The sequence below is a fragment of the Adelges cooleyi genome, unplaced genomic scaffold (genome assembly GCF_023614345.1).
Source record: "Adelges cooleyi isolate 19-005CV unplaced genomic scaffold, UGA_ACOO_1.1 ACOO_flye_CR_arks_rails_tigmint_CR_PRNA_1, whole genome shotgun sequence".
Taxonomy (NCBI): domain Eukaryota; kingdom Metazoa; phylum Arthropoda; class Insecta; order Hemiptera; family Adelgidae; genus Adelges; species Adelges cooleyi.
In genome coordinates, this window is record NW_026095751.1 from 3580570 (window position 1) to 3603251 (window position 22682).

Genomic DNA, 22682 nt, shown 5'->3' on the forward strand with positions numbered 1-22682 from the left:
TATCACAGTAAAATACTCAAAATACCAAACAAATCGGGAAAATACAAAACCTTAATATCACAGCTCCCAATTATAAAAATAAATATAATTTAGTTTTTGTACACTTGTGTTCAAAAAAAACAATAATAGCTCTATACATTTTGTTTATGTAAATATGGTTACTCACATTATGCTAAGACTCAAGCTGTATAATGCCAACAGATTTTTGTTATTTGTTTACATTACACCAACTATTGAGAAAAATACTGTACACTATGAAAACATACCGATGGCTTTTGTTCAACACAGATATTTTAACTAAAATTCTATATACAAATTAAATAATAATATGAATGATAAGAGACAAGGGCCTTGCGTTTAGAGCAAATACTAGGGGGATGTTGTACAAACTCTATGGCTATTGCTTTGTATTATATTTGAAGAGATTTTTTTTTCTAGCCCCTTTTTTTCAATTCTATATTTACCCTTGGCTTCATCATAGGTAAATTATTTTACTAAAACTCTTACACATAACTTGAAGAGTAATCGTTATGATTTTTTTTGTTATTTTTTTAAAGTCAAAATTCAAAGTTGGTTTTAAATGTATTTTGTTACGTTATTTGTGTACTTGAATGTCTGAACTATTTATTTTCTAATTTTGTAGAACCATGTATCTTAGAAAAATACTCAAAATACCAAAACAAATCGGGAAAATACAAAGCTAAAATATCACAGCTCCCAATTATAATTTTTGTTTCGTACATTATTGGTTATCTTTTACTCTAGTTTATACATTTTATTGTGTTTATAGATTCATATTTCTTTATTAAATAAAATCCCATAATTAAAGTTTAAAAGAATAATTGTGTTCAAAAAAAAAAAAAAAATAATACATCTATAAAAGTAGTTGATTTAAATATGGCTGCTCGTATTATGCTAAAACTTAAGCTGTATAATGCCAACAGATGTGTGTACTTTGTTTACATTGCAACAAGAGTTCAGAAAAATACTGTACTTTATGAAAATATATCGTTTGGTTTGGTACAAAACAGACATTTTAACTACAATTCAATATGCAAACTAAATTATTATATGAACGATAAGCGACAAGGGCCGTGCGTTCAGGGCAGATACAAGAGGAGATATTGTAACATAAGCCCCTCACTTACTTCAAAATGAACAATTATATAAATTATTAGACACAAGGGAAAATGCTTTGGGAGGGGCCTATTGGTGTTAATGCTTTTTCCTTACGTACTTAAATCGTGTGCATTAAAAGTGTATTTATATAGGCTATAATTTAAAGAAAAAAAATATATTAGAATATGTATTGTTTTAAATAAATAAACTCTAAGGCTATTGCTTGTATATCATATTTGTAGAGGTTTATTATTTTGTAGTCCCTAATTTTTAATTCTACGTTCACCCTTGGTTTCAACATAGTTAAATTGTTTTACTAAAAATCTTGCACACAACTTTTAGAGTAGTGGTTATTATTTTTTTTTTGAAAACTAATATTAAATTCGCAATCATTAACCCCATAAACATATCGTACTATACTATGCTATTGGTTTTACAATGATGTAGGCTTTTTTTTTTTGGCTGTATACAGTGTATTTTTTTTTAATGCTTGAATAGCAACTCTATAAATCACAAATTTCATCTATTTGGTACTTGGGGGGTAAATAATAATAACTATAAATGTATTGTCTGCAGTTGCGTGGTGGAGTGAGATAAGGCTGCAGTGTATCAACACACAGTCGCCGGTTCAAATTTTGACCACTGGCGGTTTGTTTACGGGCTGGCAACTGTCTAGGGGGGGAAATGGCCACCTGCTGCCTGCACCTCTCTCTGGGGCCAACTTGTTTGATAGCATTAGGTGGGCATTCAACTATAAGCCCAAAAATACCAAACTAAACCGTCTAGGCCCCGATCTATGGAAATAACGGACGTTAACATTATTGGATATCCTCTAGTTAATACAGTTTTTCATTATTGTGTTTATAACATAATTTAAGCTTGAAAATACACTTGTGTTCTAAAAAAACAATAATAGCTCTATATATTTTGTTGATGTAAATATGGTTGCTCATATTATGCTAAAACTCAAGCTGTATAATGCCAACAGATTTTTGTTATTTGCTTACAATACAACAACTATTGAGAAAAATACTTTATTTTATGAAAACATAGCGATGGTTTTTGTTCAACACAGATATTTTAACTAAAATTCAATATACAAATTAGATATACAAATTAAATATACAAAATTAAATAATAATATGAATGATAAGAGACAAGGGCCTTGCGTATAGAGGAAATACCAGGGGGGATGTTGTACAAACTGTATGGCTATTGCTTTGTATTATATTTGAAGAGATTTTTTTTTCCAGCCCCTTTTTTCAATTCTACATTCACCCTTGGCTTCATCATAGGTAAATTATTTTACTAAAAATCTTGCACATTACTTGTAGAGTAATCGTTATCTGGGACCAACTTGTTTGATAGCATTAGGTGGGCATTCAACTATAAGCCCTAAAATGCCAAACTAAACCGTCTAGGCCCGATCTATGGAAATAACGGACGTTAAACGTAAAAGAGAGACATACATTGAATGTATTGCGTTTTCCTTAATCACAAATTAATTATAATTATAACTTATTAAAATAAGTACATCCTAAAATCTTTTTTTTATCAATACTTTTTCCAAAATTTAGTACAATATTTTTCCACAATTTATATGGTTTTAAATTGCGCGGTTATTTTTCAACATAATAATATGACAACACCTCTAAGAATCGTATACTTATAATTTTTAATGACCTAACTGAAGAACATAATTTATATAATTTTGACTCTAAATAATTTAAAAAAACCAGTACAGTGGGGTCGGGGCATAGTGGGGACGGAGCTTAGTTGGGTCGGGGCATAGTGGTGGCGGGGAGGTCACAGGTTTACAGGAATTTTTGAATCTGAAAGCGATAAAATCACTTTCGAAAAAACGCTTTGATGCAAATCGGTAGTTAGTATTTTCAAGCCAGTACAGTCCAAACCAAGCACAGTATAAACCAGCAAAGTTAGAAAGTTTAAATGAAGGTTTTGTATTTACAAATGAGCATCAAAGCGTTTATTTGAAAGCTGTTTTATTCAAATTTATCACTTTTATTTATAATAATTCTTGTAGTCCTGTGACCTCATCGTTTCCTCATTGCTTTGATTACATTATGCCAATACTCTACTGTACTAGTCCTCTCGGATAAAATCGCTTTCAAATAAACGCTTTGATGCTCATTTGTAAATACAAAACCTTCATTTAAACTTTCTAACTTTGCTGGTTTATACTGTGCTTGGTTTGGACTGTACTGACTTGAAAATACTAACTACCGATTTGCATCGAAGCGTTTTTTTCGAAAGTGATTTTATCACTTTCAGATTCAAAAATTCCTGTAAACCTGTGACCTCCCCGTTACCACTATGCCCCGACCCAACTAAGCTCTGTCCCCACTATGCCCCGACCCCACTGTACTGGTTTTTTTTTTTTTTTGCAAAAACGTAGTGGACCATATAACACAAATACAATGTCTTGTTATATTTTGTTGTAATGGTCGACGATTCATGTTTTAATCGTTTGTACTCCATAGTTTAAATTATAATCGCTTATTCTCAATAAAATTAATATTTATGTATTATAAACTTCCATTAGAGCAATCTCACACAAACTATTTATACTTCCTAGATTATATTATTTCAAAGCTACGAGTATATTATACTTCTATTTTACTAGATTGACAATGTACAAAATAAAATTCAACTAAAAAAACCTTTTCATAGATCCTTAAAATGTAAAGGGTGGGATAGTGAAACGGGTTTTCCCATTTAAATACATTAGAAAATCGCCGTTTTGCTGCCTCATCCTGTATATTAATTTCTTGTTATTTTCAAAAGAAAAATCGATTTTCTTACATTTAAATTACTGCTAAAAAAACAAATAAAGAAATCGATTGTCCCAGATTTTGTATCAATTTTGTTTAAATATATTGACCTAAATTTACATGATTTTCATGTAATCATTAAATTAATTATACATATGCAAATAGTATACTTAATAGATGGAATTTATAAATTATTATAACAGTGTCTTTTGGTTTATAATTCAACTTTTTAAACTTAAATGGTAACATCTGTATTTAGTTGAATTGTATTTACTATGCGGAGCTGAGTAGTATTATAGCGATTTTTAACTATCATAGTAATAGCGCTACATCTTTAAAGTCTTGTAGAAAAATATCAGGCTAAAATTTAAAAAATGGTGTTTTGTTTTTGCGGAACTAGTTTTTTAATAACACCTTAACAAATGTATTACTATATCATCCTTCTTTACAAAAATCGAAATCAAATGATTTACAATTCTTATAAATTGACTAATGGGTTAAAGCAGACCAAATCAAATTTATCTTAATCGTTTAAGGTCACCCAAGCAATCTTCTTTCTTACAGTTAAAATCAAATATATTTACATCATTGATGGGGACGTCCGAATTTATCACATTTAATATTAATTCAAATCAGTTTACAGATCTGAATTTTAATTAACTTATCCTATCTGACAAAATAGTTGCGGTTTATAAAATATGTTATAAAAGTAGACGGTAAAAGAAACTACCTAAATTCGGAGTTCAATCCAGTTTATAATATACACTACTTTGTACCTAGTGGTTTTATGTTTACCGTAGATATTTTATTACTCTGACGTTTCCGTACAAAATAAAATACACTATATTTTGGCTTTTTATCAAGTTATTTCCTTTTAAGAACTTAACAAAAGTAAATAGATGTTTATTGCTCCGATTAGCAGTTGGAAAATATCGTTACGATAAATTCATCATAAAGCCATCATTTGAGGGATGATATTATTTGGTTACATAATTTAAAAGTGCTTATAGTAATAATATGCTAGACTAATGCTCTTTTAGGGAGGAGAGTAGTATGTTATGGCCGTATCGGCACCTGTTATCACGCCCTGTTATCACAGGGTCGTAATAACAGGATCGTGATAACAGGATTCGATACGGCCATATCACGATTCTGTTATCACAATCCTGTTTTCACTACTGGTATCACAATCCTGTTATCACTACTGGTATCACACACACACACACACACACACACATGGTGGGGACGGGCGAACATCAGCATATAAGGAAGGGTGCACCACCCAACATTTAACAGTTACCAGTTATCACTGCAAGACAGTCGGTGAACAATCATTTGTGCACATACACACACGTACGGTCAAGGTAAGTCCGGGCGCACAGCCAGAGCTTAGATGTATTAAGTCAAACAATATTGTCATTTACAGATGAGTCAAATCACCAAAGATTTCCTAAACGACCGCAGCGAGTTCGTGTTGAAATCGAGGAGGGGGCACATTACGGAGATTCAACCCTTCGTCCCATACAGAGTGATACGGTTCGAAACGGTCGTTACAAAGCACGATGCACGTACGCCCGCCGTAGAATTACGCTTGGGCGATAATCCACAACCCATACGCGTATACTTGCCAACCAGATTCAGAATGACCGACGAAGAAATACAGAAGCCGATAGATTCTAATCTAACAATGATCTACAAGGGAAAGAAGAACGGGTCCAACGTCCACGATGTCGTATTTTTATAATATTATGGGTAAGTGCAATAGTCAGTTAGCAGAAAAAAAAAATTAAATAACTAATTGCTGGTGTCTATTGTACTCTACAGATAATGACGGACCGTTCGACGACTGACCTGCAGTACAACACACACACACACGCAAATATATAAGTAGCAGTAGGAGTAAATGTGATTAATGTCAATAAAAAAAAATGTATGTTAAGCTATTAATACCTAAATAAATAAATATATATATATATATATATATATATATATATATCAAGTAAACGAAATATGATCTTATTATTATTATTATTACGATTGTTATGAGAAGAAACAATTGTGACAACTTAAATTTTTCCATATATTTTTAGTAGAAGGAAACTGTCGAGGAAAATTTTCAATTAAATTTATTGCAATGACTGGACATCCTCTTATATGTAATTGTCACTTATAGTAAATAACCAAATATATACTATATTTCTTTAATAATTCAGCAACTATACGGCTACTGTAATATTTACACTTTAAAATAAATAACTATTCAAATCATTGTAACTTAAACTGTAAATGTACTAATTCCTATATACTATATTTCTTTAATAATTCAGTAACTACACGGCTGCTGTAATATTCACACTTTAAAATAAATAACTATTCGAATTATTGTAACTTTAACGTCGTACAGTATTTTTGTTAAAACATGCGGTTTTAAGAAGAAAAAAAACTTGTTTTTCATGATTTTTAAATATGTTTGTGTATTGATCGAACAGTTGTGAAAACGGGTAAACATATTTTTTTAAATTTACAAATTTTAAAGCAAAAAAACTGTGGGTATACAGTATATAATGTTCCAAGGACAATATTACAAGCAAACATAATATTGTGCTCTATAATTAAAACAAAATAAAGCCAACATTGACCTAATTAATTTGACCTTAATTTTTTCAAAATTTACTATTTCCAATTGGTGTCAAAACGTATTAACTCCTATGTTAGAAGTATACAAAGACAATTTTTAATAATTCATAACGTGTTATTTCCAATTATTTTTCCAAAACGTGTTGTTTCCTTTTTTGGTTCAAAATGTGCTATTTCCTGTAGTATTGTTATCCCCAACAAAAACCTAACAGTGAAAAAAGGCCAATTTCCAGACCCCCCTTCCAAAAATGTCAGCCTATCAAAGTAGTGATATCTACATCGTGACCAAGTCTGCTCTTTCTTTAGTTCATAACCACACTTCACTCCTACTTTCATGAGCAACACTGCTCTTTAATTTGTATTGCTTAACACTTGGCCAGTTTGTGAATGAAACATGACCTTTCTGAATGAGGCATATAACAGACTTGTCCGCAATGTAGATACCACCACTTTGGTTGGTTGACTTTATCGAGAGGGGATCTATAGCTTGTTCTTTTTTTCTGAGTTCTCTTCTTTCCATCACACACATAACTCCTAAGTGAGTACATTTGATAATGATGTTTCATGCTTAATTCAGAAACTGGCCAAGTGTTAAGCAATACAAATAAAAGAGCAGAATGATGATTCATTTTATGTTATGCCCCCCAAACGTCAATCGATTAGTCGATCTACATCTCAAACACGAAAGAAAAGGGCATTACGAGCTTCAGAAATGACAGTTCTATGTACCACGATTCTGGGGACGCTTTTCACAATTGGGACTAGATCTGGGTCTGGGACTGGGACCCCTGAGTATTATGGAGACATAATTAATACAATGTAACGTACATATGTAGATCCAAAAAAGCCGGGATGGGGTATGCTAAAGCTTCACAATATACAGCCTCAAGAACTGACTTATTTGTAATTATTTTACTCAGTCCAGGCAAAATAAATCTCGGGCAACGCCGGGTTGGGACAGCTTTATAATATAAAAATAATAATTATTATTATAAGTAGTTATTAAATTTATTTAATTTATAAGAATTAAATAGAATTTATTGTAGTCAAGCTAGAATTTATATGAGTAGCCACTATAAATCTAGTTCAGTATTAACGAAACTTAAACGTTTAGGTGTACAATTATACTTTATAATAAACCACGTGACAAACGTTATAAGAACAAAGAACACTGCCCCACTGCCATGCATGTGGACACGAATTAAAAAAGACACAAACTACGAACAAATGATAGCTGACTAGAGACATGGGAATCAACAGCACCCTGTACCGGCAGTAGCGCGGTGAAGGTCATTAATCCCCACCCAGCGCATTCATTTTGGGAATACTGCAATTTCCAGGTTTTTTCCTTTATTGACACTATAAGACCCACCTTTGTGCCAAATTTCACATTTCCACCTATACATGAAAGGTCTTATAATTTTGATGATGAGTGAGTGAGTTATTGAGTCAGTCAGTCAGTAACAAAAATACAAATTTTGAAATCCTCCCATTTTGAATGGGCTGAACATTAAAAACTCATATTTTTACAGTGTCTTAAGCTACATGATTTTAATTCATGATTCAAATTTCAAAAGCTTATCTTAAGAAAAAACAGAGTGATGTGGGTTAGAAAAACTGGGTGAATTGGTTCGTGTAAAGATACACAGTTATTGCTGGAACTTGGCCGGCGCACTGCCCTGCGCTCAGATATAGTTTATTTTTAAATGCAATTTGAAATTCAGGCTTACATAGTTAGATTATTAGCACCAAGCTATTCCCTAAATTGCGTTGTTAAAATATTTGTTTCTAGACAATTTATTTACACCGATCAATATGCTATACTTGTTTACCACATTTTAACATGGATATGTAATTGAGCTGTATACAATAAATTTCATGTCGCCATTTTCACGTTAAACTTACACTTAGAAATAAAATAGATAAGAGAAGAGAGATAAAAGAGATAAGAGATAAAAGATAAGTCAATGGAGATAACATATCCGCGATTAAAAGTTTTTTAGTCAGACGTATTATGCGGCTTTGGTAAATTCGATGGATGGGTGGTGTTTTCATCCATAGTGGGAGTACTTGTATAATTATAAAAACTAAATTTATGTATATCGGCTATAAAAATACATACATAGTTCCAATGTATGTGTCTACTGAATATTTTTACCTATTTGATTTAAAGATTGTTTAAAAACAAATATTAATAAAAAGAGATGTTTGTACTGAACTCTATATAAACTACTACACTATATAACTAAATAAATAATGTCAAAGAAACAGCATATTGGAAAAGATGATAGGTAGTCAGCTAAAATAATTTTAAAAAATCACGTGTTTAAGCTGTAAGCAAAACTATTTATTATGAAGTGCATTATATATTTTTTATAAATTGTATGTAAGTGCAGTATTAAAACATTATTTCAAGTATTATATTATGATACTAAAAAGAATTAAAATGTACGATATCATTTTGTATATGATCATTAACAATATATAAATCGTACATATTACTGGTCTAAATCACCACGCCCGCTTATAAGAAAGTAGTTGTGATTTATTGGTATCATTGATCTGAACTTGAAGAATCTTGCCACGAACATACTTGTATTTGCTGCTTTTTACAGTGTCGCCTATAGTTGAAGTTACGACACATACGCCGAGATTGATATTAAAAGAATTTATAAATGATTCTGGATCTAGTACACTTCTGAGTAATCCTAATGAACGACACAGATTGTTATCCATAGTTCCAACTAAAAAATAAAAAAAAAATTGCAATATTAAATTTGTAAAAAATGTTTTTATAAATTACATTACATATAATATTTCTTAAAAAGTTAAAACTTTATTTAAAAAAAAAACGCAACATTATAAATAATGTCAAAATAAAAGTTTTTATAAATTACACTTTATGTAATATAAATATTTACGTGAAAGTTTTGATATTACAGCCTCCATAACATTTCTAACTGTCTCTCTTCTTTTAATTCCAAGATCTGGCAATAACCTCGCATCTGGAACTAATAAATAATCGTATTGTTTACAAACAAGAAATTATACATTTTTAAGAACTGTTTTTTTTCAATTTTTCAACTATAAGTATTAAAACTCATTAACATTGTACCGTGTTAACACTTGTATTAGTTATCAAAATTCTTCTTTCTATATGGGAAGGAACATTTTCCTCATATCCCATGTAAAGGCAATTTTTTTGTGAATTTTATCAAAAATATAAGAAAGTATAAAAAAAGGGACTATTACACTTTGCCCTATTATACAAATACAGAATAATTACAATAGTTACCTTGTTGAGTTATAGGGAGGTCAGGAATAGCTGTAAGAAAAATAATATTGTTTATAAAACCCGGTGTTTATATTTTATCTATAACAGTCACTTTAAATTAAGATAACGAAGATTTAAATAAACAACTAAAAACTAAATTTAGAAGCCACTTTTAAACTATAGATATAAAATGTATTTTATTTGGGTGATTTTCGGATATATCCACGTCAATAGTTACGGGCCGACGTTTCGGACTCATTGCAGAGTCCATCTTCAGGGCGATAAAAAAATGATATAACAATCCACGAAAGCTTTAACACATTCATAATTGTATTTGAGACAGTCAAAATATAATGATTCCAAACTTGAAGCAAAAAATAAATTCTTCATTACTGCTTTGAACTTATACAACATTTATCATTTTTATTTATAACTAGATAATCAACAATATTGTATATTTACTCCTGAGAAACGACCTCAGCTGGCTTCGAAGTCTTCCCTCTCGATTCAAGGACTCTTTAATTTTTAAAAAAAATGTATACAAATAAATGATTATTTATGGTATATATGTATATGACTCTAAGTATTAAAATTAATAGAAATATAAAATATATAAAGGCGATTACGATCTGATAGACGGTTTGCTTTTTCTGAAATAAAAAAAGATAGTATTATATACTTAAGTAATTTGAAAATACGTCTACAAAATGTAGAAAATAATGTTACCTGGTACAGCAAATGTATAAGATATATCTTCTGTAAGTAAAGTAAAATATGGATTATTAAATAAAATAGGATTTTAATTTCTATCCTATTATACATTAGAAGATGGATGTGGAAAACACATGTTGCTTTATTAGGTATATTGAATTGAATGTACACTATGTCATACTAAAATAACCGAATTCAAGTAAATGTACCGAGTAGAACAAAATGTAACGGTGAGGTTAAGTTGAATGAGATAACATCTGTGTTGTTTATCATAAAGATTCTATTTCAAATGTTGAGTATAATTTATGATTTATTACACAGAAAATTTTTTGTAAATATAAAATTGTATTTGTCATTTTTAAATCACTTATATTTAACTTTATGTATAGTTAGTATAACTATATTTAGTTATTTTAACTATATTTTAAAATAACTGTGATTACCTATCGTTTGATCTGCACGAACAACTACTTCAATCACATAAGGCAAATTTTCTATAATCAACAAATAATTGTTTGAGCTATAGTAAATGATATAAATTATAATGCTTAAAACACTATAAGGTTAAATAGTCACTGCATATTCTACAAGGAAGTGACTCGTCCATCCAACCTTTTTTTTCTTAATGTAAAATATGAAAATTATTTCTTTTAGTATTATAAACTTTCAGGTATTCATAAACAAGCATCTTTTACACTCTTTATATGAATAGTTTATAGACAATTTCATTTTTGATTTATGATTTATTTAATATTCGAGGGAACATAACAAAATAGTTTTCTATATTATACATATCATACCTTCTTGACATTGTTGTAAGACATAGTCTGTAATAAATCATTAACACATTTATAGAAGGATGTATGTTATCAGTAAAATTAAATGTTGTATGTAGAAAATTGTTACTGACTATTATGTCTAACCTCCCTCGTATAGTCATCAGGGATATCAGAACAGTCAACTGTAAAAAATATTGTTTTGGTTTTTTTTTATATGATTATTATTTATCCAATGAAAGGTACCAGGAGGCACGTGGAAAAAAGAAATAATTACCTGCAGAAAATTCCAAAATACTGACAAGAGTAAGTGTTAAAAAAAAATAATAACATTCCGTTTTCATCTGCAAACATTTAAAAGCATAAAATGATTTTATTCAAGAATCTAGAAACTATAGAGTAATAAAATGAATGACCTTAGTACAAAGGTATGGGAAAAGATGATAGAAAACAGAATTACAAGTGAGACAACTATATCTAAATACCAGTTTGGTTTTATATCTGTGTAAAGTTTTTTGATTTATTGTGTCTACACCTAAATATTTTTAGCTTCGGTGCAGAGTTGAGAAGGTATTGTTTTTGATGTGTTTTTATTTTTTTTTTTTTTTTGGTCTGGGCCCACGATATCTTGTAACCCGCTGAACCGATTTCTTAGTGTAGCAACGCTATAGTTTAGAAATCATACTTCAAAGGTACTTTAATAGGCCAAAATTTTAAAAAAGTCACCCCTTCCCCATCAAAACCGAGAAAAACACAATTTAAAATTACGACGCTTTATAGCTTTTTTAAAAATAGTCGAAAAAATTCCAAATTTAAATGAATTGTTCTTCAAACAAAGTACTATCGATAAACATTAACAAAACAAAAAAATATCATAAATCTTTTCCCTTAGAAAGGATAGAATTTTTTTCTTTATTTCAATTTTTCAAACAAAGTTTTAGAGATTTAGATCTGAAAATTAGGCCGAAGGTAGATCTATAACGTATACATTTTTCTCAAAAATCTATAGTCAAATTTCACGAAGATCTCTTAAAGAATATTTCAAAATACCAGCTTAAAAAAAAAAAAATACATCCTAAAAAACACAAAAAATGCCGTTTTTTTAAGCATAGAATTCAGCACGAAAAAACTTATTGACTTATAAATAGGTTATTCCCAAACTTTTGTGTGTTATCTTATTGAAATTAATGATACGTAATGTATTTTAAAATTTAGTACTATTTAAGTACAGTAAAACCCTAAAAAATATCATCAACTTTTTTTTTCGTATATTATGAGATGGAAACCTTTTTATTTGTTTGTTTTGTATTGTATATCTGAAAGTGCTGTACATAATAAAATACTCTACATAATACTAAAGATAATTTGAATAGGTACAGTATATTGAGTGTAATTACCATATTTGCAGTTGTATAGTGTTCCTTATATGATTGAACTTACAAAGCAAAGACCAATTTTAAACTGTTTTAAAATGATATTTTTGCGACTTTTCGATAAAACTGGGTATCAACCGAAACTATAATTTCTAAATAAAATTTTTAACATACAAAAATACAAGTACATGATTACATATTAAAATAGTTTTCAAGTGAATTTTATAATTAGTTTCTTTTTCTTTATTGTGTTTGCAGTCTTTCGTAAAATTTATGTTTGCATCATAAAATTTTAAATGTTTCACTTGTTTAAATCGCCACAGGTGTTGTAAACAATTCTGTTATTTTTTTTTAGTTTAATGTGCTAAATATGTTGTTACAGTTTATTAAACAACCTTTTTTTCATTTTAGTTTACTTGCTTAGTTAAAAGGCATACGTGGCTTACAAAAATATTTGAGGTTGTTTTTTACATGCTACATTAATTATTTTTGATACATAAATTTTAGCTGCTCATATATAGCCAATAAGTTTCAAACTCTATTGTTTTAGCATTTTAAAGAAATTATAAATATTTAAAAAAAAAACGTTTTGTTATTCATTTATTGAGATTTTACCTAATTTCATAAGACTAATGCAAACATTTATTATTTACCTATTACATGTTTAATAATATAATAAATAAAGTCAATGACAATATTTCTATTGAGATTCCCTTTAAAAATTAAATAACATGATAACTAATACATTTAATATGTAAAAAAAAGATTATAAATATTTATTCGAAAACTAGTTACTGAACAGTTTTATAACATTATTCCACATTTAATAGTTAAACCGAATACGCATATTTTTAAAAAAAATTAAATCACGAGTACCTACGAACTTTGAACGACTTACTGTGAACTGAACAATCCGGATAGTTAACTAGGTATGATACATTGTTGTACGTGTTGGACTAATCCTACACCTTTATTATATTATCACGAATGTGAATAATGAATATATTTGTGTACAACAACAGTCTAAGTAATCACAAACGGTAAGTTTGAGTTTTATTCGACTACCACTCCACCTCCTCATCTCACCTATGGCCACCACCACCGACCGCTTCAACAGATGCCTTTGTTCCGATTGTTTTTGTTTTCTACGCACCATTTTTTTTTGCCGCTTCGTTTGTTTTTGGGTTTTATGGAACATTTATTTTTCATCCAACTACACTTTTATATTAAACTACCTTTTAATGCAATTTCACATACATTGTGAAAATGAGCAATAGCTCATTTAAGCTAATAAACTCTGATATCTCTACAAGAATAAACTGCTATCTCCATATTTTTATTGTTAATGGCTTCTATCTAATGGGGAAAATACTATAATTTTAATGAAATGTAACTCATATTACAGCTAAAGCATTGTACATTTGTGTGATGTTAGAAAACATTTTTTTTAAATGTTTTTCAAAAATTATTAGCACTTAGAAAAACGAATTTCTTGTTCTACAAAATATCATGAAAGTAACAAATATGTAAAAATATAATTATGTACTTGTTAATAATACAAAATTATTTAAGCCGCTACAGCAGACACCATAATAATTAAAATTAATTTCTTATGAACAAACATTTTATTTATTTTTCATATTATGTTTATTAATATACATACGATTCTGTATCATTAATTATTATTTTTTATAGCGTTTAACTTAAAAAATTCAGGAACTCAATATTAAATCTCAAATTTATATTGTATGTATATTTTCTATTAAAATAATAATAACATAACTACACGTTATAACAATTTGTAAATAACGACACTAACATTACTTAACATAACAGGATACTTCCGCTCATTAGTTAAGGAGTCTACATAATAAATTTACACATTATTGTAATAACTTGATATTCGTTGTTATTTAAGTTTCGTTCAGCACCACATTAAGGGGACTCCCAATATTAAATATTGGTCGTTAAGTAATTATTCAAATTTGAAACCCTATTTTTAAAAAGTCAGTAAAGCATGGTTGGGGCATAGTGGGGATGGATCATGGTGGGGTGAAGGCAAAATGAGAACGGTGTGACCTCCCCGTTTTTTTCGTAAACAAGTTGGTTTTAAATGTATTTTGTTACGTTATTTGTGAACTTAAATGTCTAAACTATATATCTTCTTAAATTGTAGAATCATGTACCACAGTAAAATACTCAAAATACCAAAACAAATCGGGAAAATACAAAACCTTAATATCACAGCTCCCAATTATAAAAATAAATATAATTTAGCTTCTGTACATTATTGGATATCTTATCCTCTAGTTAATACAGTTTTCTCATTATTGTGTTTATAACAAAATTTAAGTTTGAAAGTACACTTGTGTTCTAAAAAAACAATAATAGCTCTATATATTTTGTTGATGGTATGGTTGCTCATATTATGCTAAAACTCAAGCTGTATAATGCCAACAGATTTTTGTTATTTGTTTACATTACAACAACTATTGAGAAAAATACTGCATTTTACAAAAACATATCGATAGTTTTTGTTCAACTCAAATATTTTAACTAAAATTCAATATACAAATTAAATATACAAAATTAAATAATAATATGAATGATTAGAGACAAGGGCCTTGCGTTTAGAGCAAATACCAGGGGGGATGTTGTACAAACTCTATGGCTATTGCTTTGTATTATATTTGAAGAGATTTTTTTTCTAGCCCCTTTTTTCAATTCTACATTCACCCTTGGCTTCATCATAGGTAAATTATTTTACTAAAAATCTTGCACATTACTTGTAGAGTAATCGTTATGATTTTTTTAAAGTCAAAATTCACAGTTGGTTTTAAAAGTATTTTGTTACGTTATTTGTGTACTTAAATATCTGAACTATTTATTTTCTTATATTGTAGAACCATGTATCACAGAAAAATACTCAAAATACCAAAACAATTCGGGAAAAATTATAGTTTTTGTTTTGTACATTATTGGTTATCTTTTCCTCTAGTTTATACATTTTATTGTGCTTATAGATTCATATTTCTTTATTGAATAAAATCCAATAATTTAAGTTTAAAAGAACAATTGTGTTCAAAAAAAAAAATAAATACATCTATAAAAGTTGTTGATTTAAATATGGCTGCTCATATTATGCTAAAACTTAAGCTGTATAATGCCAACAGATGTGTGTACTTTGTTTACATCGCAACAAGTGTTGAGAAAAATACTGTATTGCATGAAAATATATCGTTCGTTTTTGTACTAAATAGACATTTTAACTAAAATTCAATATGCAAACTAAATTACAATATGAACGATAACCGACAAGGGCCGTGCGTTTAGGGCAGATACAAGGGGAGATATTGTAATATAAGCCCCTCACTTACTTCAAAATGAACAATTATATAAATTATTAGAGACAAAGGAGAATGCTTAGGAAGGGGGCTATTGGTTTTAATGCTTTTTCCTTACGTACCTGAATCGTGTGCATTAAAAGTGTATTTATATAGGCTATAATTTAAAGAAAAAAAATATATTAGATTATGTATTGTTTTAAATAAATAAACTCTAAGGCTATTGCTTGTATATAATATTTGTAGAGGTTTATTTTTTTTGTAGTCCTTAATTTTTAATTCTACGTTCACCCTTGGTTTCAACATGGTTAAATTGTTTTAAATAAACATATTATACTATACTTACAATATTTGACTACTTTAACAAAAAAACTCAGAAAAGTGTTTCCTTCGATGTGGAGCAGAGATGCTATTGGTTTTACAATGATGTGGGCTTTTTTTTTGTCTGTATCCAGTGTATTTTTTTTAATACTTGAATAGCAACTCTATAAATAACAAATTTCATCTATTTGGTACTTGGGGGTAAATAATAATAACTGTAAATATATTGTGTGCAGTAGCGTGGTGGAGTGAGATAAGGCTGCAGTGTATCAACATACAGTCGCCGGTTCAAATTTCGACCACAGGCGGTTTGCTTACGGGCTGGCCGCTGTCTAGGGGGGGAAATGGCCACCTGCTGCCTGCACCTCTCTCTGGGGCCAACTTGATTGATAGAAATGGACGTTAAACGTTAAAGAGAGACATACTTTAAATGTATTGCGTTTTCCTTAATCACAAATTAATTATAATTTTAACTTATTAAAATAAGTACATCCTAAAATCTTTTTTTTATCAATACTTTTTTTAAAACTTAGTACAATATTTTTCCACAATTTTGTATGGTTTTAAATTGCGCGGTTATTTTTCAACATGGTAATATGACAATACCTCTAAGAATCGTATACTTATAGTTTTTAATGACCAAACTGAATAACATAATTTATATAATTTTGACTCTAAATAATTTAAAAAATCAAAACGATCACTTCATAATTATCTAGGTTAATAGCCTCAGCCTCTTGGTATATCACAAACTGTTATAATATAACATAAAGTATAATTTCCCAATTTTATTTTTTGGTTTTTTTTAATAAAAAAATAGTTTGACTGCAGATCTACCTTAGGTCAAATTTTCAGACCATAGCCCTAAAAATTCACCTTAAACTGCGTATAAGGAAAAAGTTTCCACCCCTTCTATAGAAAAAGGTATTTGATATTTATCACATTTAGTAATGTTAATTTTGTACATTTAGGAATAATTCAAAATGTGTTTTTATATTGTATATTGTTTATAACAATTAATGTTGCGTAAAACAATGTATAATATTTTTCTGGCTTGATAACAGCAGTTTATGTATTATTTTACAAACATTAATTGGGGCTTTTAGAACATACATTGTTCAAAAATATACCCCACCTACTCTACTGGCTTTTTTACATTCCAGATGTGAATCATAAAAACCAATTTTTGTGTTTTTAAAAATAGCTAAACGCTTAGTCTAGAACATATTTACGTTTTTAAGTAAAATATGCAGGTGTTGTTTTCATCATGTTGTTAATGTTTTTTTATGAAACTCAGCATTAAAGCTGTTCAAAAAATTGTTTACGAATAAAACTTGTTATTGTTAGAAGTGTACTTTTTTAGCGTACTTAGTTTTGCTGTTGACATTGTGCAAAATAACAAAAATAAAAACATGATATTTTTCAACTTAGAAATATGGCGATCCATAATTTTTTTTTTTATAAGTTGAATTAACTCAAAATGTTTATAGAATTTTTGTTAAACGTAATACTGCCGTTTAACTTTGAAAATATATGATTTAAATTGCTGTGGTACACGATACAACACAGCATTATATTATTATGGTTTTATTTCAATCAAAAACAAAATGTTTAGGTTTACTTTTTTTTCACTGAACCTACGGTTTGATGTAAATGGATAGGCCGTAGAAAAAGAAAGTGTTTTTGAAAAAGAAAGAATTTGTGTAATCCTGTATAAATATATGCCCCGACCTTATTGTACTTGCCTTTTATGATTCAGGTGTGAATCATAAAAACGTATTTTGGGATTTTTCATCATATTAGCTACTTGCTTAGTTTTCGTTTTTGAGTTAAATATTCTGTGGTTTTTTTTACGTTACCTTTTTTTTTTTTTTTATACGTATAGACCATAGTTATTTAAAAAATTGATTATAGTTTTTAAGAACTTTGTTATTGTCGAAAACAAGTGTATTTTGTATTGCTGTTTGTGTAGACACCTATTCAGATGTTTGAACTATTTTCTTGCATGTCCGTAAAACCTTTATGTTTCAATAATTATAGAGAATAACTATTTTTCTTTATTAATCTACAATATTATACCATTAAATTGTCCTTATATAAACATGTATAATTATTACTTAATGCTTCTCAAACTTTTATTTTAATTCTATGTACATTTTATAACAGACCTATTTTCTTAACAGTGAAATAATCGAATTAACTCCAAATTTGTATAGTACTCTTCGAAATAAATGATATGGTAGGTGGAAATAATCTTAAAATTTGAATTTAATTCTAACATTTTCAAGATTCCTATTAAGAAAATAACAAAAATAATCACAATTACAGTTATAATTATATATATATATATAATATAATAATGTTATCCGTAAGTATTAAATTGTAGTTGTTGTTGTTAATTATACATTTTTTTTTTTTATCATGGATATGCTTTTGGGCTGGATGTCATTCTTAATATTGTGTTACGATGTCGTGTAATGGACATAAAGATGTAACCCACAAAAAGACCGTCATCGATATAAAGATTGAAATTATTTAATAAATTTGGGTACAGGACTCTAGAACACACACGTGTTTATTGCCACCACGCCACCTGTCGCTTCTGAATAGTGTAAGGGCACTGTCGTGGTTGATAGAACCCTGGTACACACATTTTGTTGTGCTGTTCGATTTATTTTAAAGAATATATTATTAATTACATATTTATATATATTTAATATACACATTTTACTCGTTGGACCCTAGTTATACTTTTAAAAATAACATTCTAAACAAATTTAGTTTTTAATCCGTTAAGCTGTTCTATCGGTATACGTCTCATATAAATTATCATCCGCTAAAGCTGATATATAATGCATAGCAAACTTAACATAGGACTCTGGTATATTGGGAGTGTGACAGTGCCGCCCGCGACGGCCGTCAATTTGCAATGTATACTAATTGTGCTTCGTATAAATAAAATCGTTATGGTGATCCGGACCCGTAATGTTAAAACATATCCATGATTCAAAGTTTTTCCGTGGAGTGGTTTATATTACATATTTTTTTTGTATGAGTCGGATTTTTTAAAAAAAATTTTAATTGCAATGATAGTCTATTCAGTCAATATTCAAGCTGCGTATGTTTTTAATAAACATTAAAAATCACAAACGTTGAGTGGTTAAGTTAAGGGAGGGGGTTGGCTTTATAGTCGAGGAAGCATTTAGTAAAGTCCAAAACTTCGTGAATATTTGGATACAATTATTCCCATAATACAAGGTTTAAAAACTAAATTTTCTTTGAAAATATTAACTGGTCAATAGTCAAATAAAACTTTTCTAGTTATTAAAGTTTATACAACAACATTTAAAATCAATTTTTCAATACACCTTTTTATGTATTTAAAAATTAAAATACGCATAACTTTTCGTATTGATTGATATTTGTCATTTTGTAGATATTTAATATTTTTATTATGAGTCATATAATTTTATACAAAAAATATATATTTGTAAAAGAAGTCTGTGCTGTACATTACAATAATCCTAACATTTTGCAACTGCGTATGTTTTTATATAATGGTATGAATCATAAAAACAAAATAATCATCAAAATCATAATCACAAAAATAATAAGTATACGATTCTTAGAGGTGTTGTGATTTATTTACTTCGCAACAGTCGTTGTAAAAACATATTATCATGTTGAAAAAATACCGCGCAATTTAAACCATATAAATTGTGGAAAAATATTGTATTTAGTTTTAAAAAAAGTATTGTTAGCGTTTTTCACAAAAAAAATTATTTTAGGATGTACTTATTTTAATAAGTTATAATTATAATTAATTTGTGATTAAGGAAAACGCAATACATTCAATGTATGTCTCTCTTTTACGGTTAACGCCCGTATTTCAATAGATCGGGGCCTAGACGGTTTAGTTGGGTATTTTTGGGCTTATAGCTGAATTCCCTAATGCTATCAAACAAGTTGGCCCCAGAGAGAGGTGCAGGCACCAGGTGGCCATTTTCCCTCCTAGACAGTTGCCAGCCCGTAAACAAACCGCCAGTGGTCGAAATTTGAACCGGCGACTGTGTGTTGATACACTGCAGCCTTATCTCACTCCACCACGCAACTGCAGACAATACATTTATAATTCTTATTATTTACCCCCCAAGTACCAAATAGATGAAATTTGTGATTTTTAGAGTTGCTATTCAAGCATTAAAAAAATACACTGTATACAGACAAAAAAAAAAAGTACACATCGTTGTAAAACCAATAGCATCTCTGCTCCACATCGAAGGCACCACTTTTCTGAATTTTTTTGTTAAAGTAGTCAAATATTGTAAGTATAGTATAATATGTTTATTTAAAACAATGTAACCATGTTGAAACCAAGGGTGAACGTAGAATTAAAAATTAAGGACTACAAAAAAAATAAACCTCTACAAATATTATATACAAGCAATAGCCTTAGAGTTTATTTATTTAAAACAATACATAATCTAATATATTTTTTTTTCTTTAAATTATAGCCTATATAAATACACTTTTAATGCACACGATTCAGGTACGTAAGGAAAAAGCATTAAAACCAATAGCCCCCTCCCTAAGCATTCTCCTTTGTCTCTAATAATTTATATAATTGTTCATTTTGAAGTAAGTGAGGGGCTTATATTACAATATCTCCCCTTGTGTCTGCCCTAAACGCACGGCCCTTGTCGGTTATCGTTCATATTGTAATTTAGTTTGCATATTGAATTTTAGTTAAAATGTCTATTTAGTACAAAAACGAACGATATATTTTCATGCAATACAGTATTTTTCTCAACACTTGTTGCGATGTAAACAAAGTACACACATTTTGTTGTGCTGCTTGGTTTATTTTAAAGAATATATACAATTACATATATATATAATATATATACACGTTTTACGCATTGGACCCTAGTACTTTATATTAACAAAATAACGTTCTAAACAAATTTAGTTCATTCTAAACATTCTAAACAAATTTAGTTTTTAATCCGTTAAGCTGTTCTATCGGTATACGTCTCATATAAATTATCATCCGCTACAGCTAATGAACAATGCATAGCAAACTTAACATAAGACTCTGGTACTTTGGAAGTGCAACAGTGGCGGCCGTCAATTTGCAATGTATATTAATTGTGCTTCATACAAATAAAATCCATATAAATACCATAAAATGGTGATACAGACCCGTAAATCTGCGTACTATATTTTTTTATAAACATTAAAAATCATAAACGTTGAGGGGTTAACTTAAGGGAGGGGCGGTTGGTTTAATAGTCGAGGAAGCATTTAGTAAAGTCCAGTACGGGGTGGATATTTGGAAACAATTATTTCTTTAATACAAGGTTTAAAAAACTAATTTTTCTTTGAAAATATTGACTGGTCAATAGCCAAATAAAACTTTTCTAGTTATTAAAGTTTATATAACAACAGTTAAAATCGAATTTTCAATACATCTTTTTATGTATTTAAAAATTAAAACACGTATTTATATAAATGCTAAACCATACCAACGTTGGCGGAAAATGTGAGTTTAGTCAGAATAGCAAAGAGTCTATTTAAGCCGAAAATATGGCAGGTTTTTCGAAAAATGACTAATTATACAAAAAAAATGAAATAATTACCAATTAATAATTTTAATTTGGTACCTACCTAAACATGAAATTACATAAATAATAATGGAAGGAATATGGTAGATGTGTTTAGTATTGGAAATCCGCAAAGTCTTTTTTCAAAGCTTAGTAAGTAGCATAAATATGTTTACAAAAATTACTTAGCTAAGTTATAAAAGATTTGGCTCAGGTTTTGTCTAGTTTAAAATATTTTACTTGTTATATCTATTTTTATATAATAGTATAGATATAATGGTATGAATCATAAAAACATATTTTGTTTATCAATGTATTGCTTAGTTCACAAGGTGTTTCTTTTTGAAAATATTTTTGTTTATTCTATATTAATATATAGTATATATCTTGATATGTTTTCTTCGTTTTACAAAATACCAAATGATAAGATTTTCCCTACATAAACTACGCAACCTATTTATTTAAAATGTATCATAAAGGAGTGAATTTGTCATCGTTTTTTATTAGAAAAATACATAATTATTTTGTCTTGCCAAAATGTATTTTAACGGCACATCAATATAGTAGAAAAGTAATATAATAATGCACTCTAATAATAAAATGTAGACAAATATACAAACAACTAATGTTTTCACGATATTTTATACTTATATCATTAACTATCTCTTTGTAATTAGTCTAATATAGTTTATTTTTAAATACAGGCTTACATAGTTAGATGATGAGCACTAA

General features: G+C 28.8%; 2 protein-coding genes across 2 annotated transcripts in view; both read right to left on the minus strand.

The window, feature by feature from the left end:
• Nucleotides 1–22682, minus strand: part of LOC126833891 (uncharacterized) — a 49702-nt gene that overhangs the window by 20750 nt on the left and 6270 nt on the right. The gene's annotated exons all lie outside the window — the stretch shown is intronic.
• On the minus strand, nt 8920–13690 carry LOC126833883 (uncharacterized). Its single transcript, XM_050565458.1, has 12 exons — nt 13581–13690; nt 12707–12834; nt 11587–11653; nt 11444–11494; nt 11334–11360; nt 10977–11027; nt 10549–10578; nt 10449–10472; nt 10285–10338; nt 9844–9873; nt 9470–9559; nt 8920–9292 (listed from the first exon to the last, which is right to left on the minus strand). The coding sequence occupies exons 2-12, from the start codon at nt 12707–12709 to the stop codon at nt 9060–9062; spliced, it is 660 nt and encodes a 219-aa protein (XP_050421415.1). The 5' UTR covers nt 12710–12834; nt 13581–13690; the 3' UTR covers nt 8920–9059.

Bases quoted from the DNA above. Each gene is read 5' to 3' on its own strand.
- LOC126833883 (XM_050565458.1), bottom strand. The intron at 10,579-10,976 runs GTAATCACAGTT...CTTTACTTACAG, and splicing joins TCGTGCAGATCAAACGATAG to AAGATATATCTTATACATTT. The intron at 10,339-10,448 runs GTAATCGCCTTT...TAAAAATTAAAG, and splicing joins AGCAAACCGTCTATCAGATC to AGTCCTTGAATCGAGAGGGA.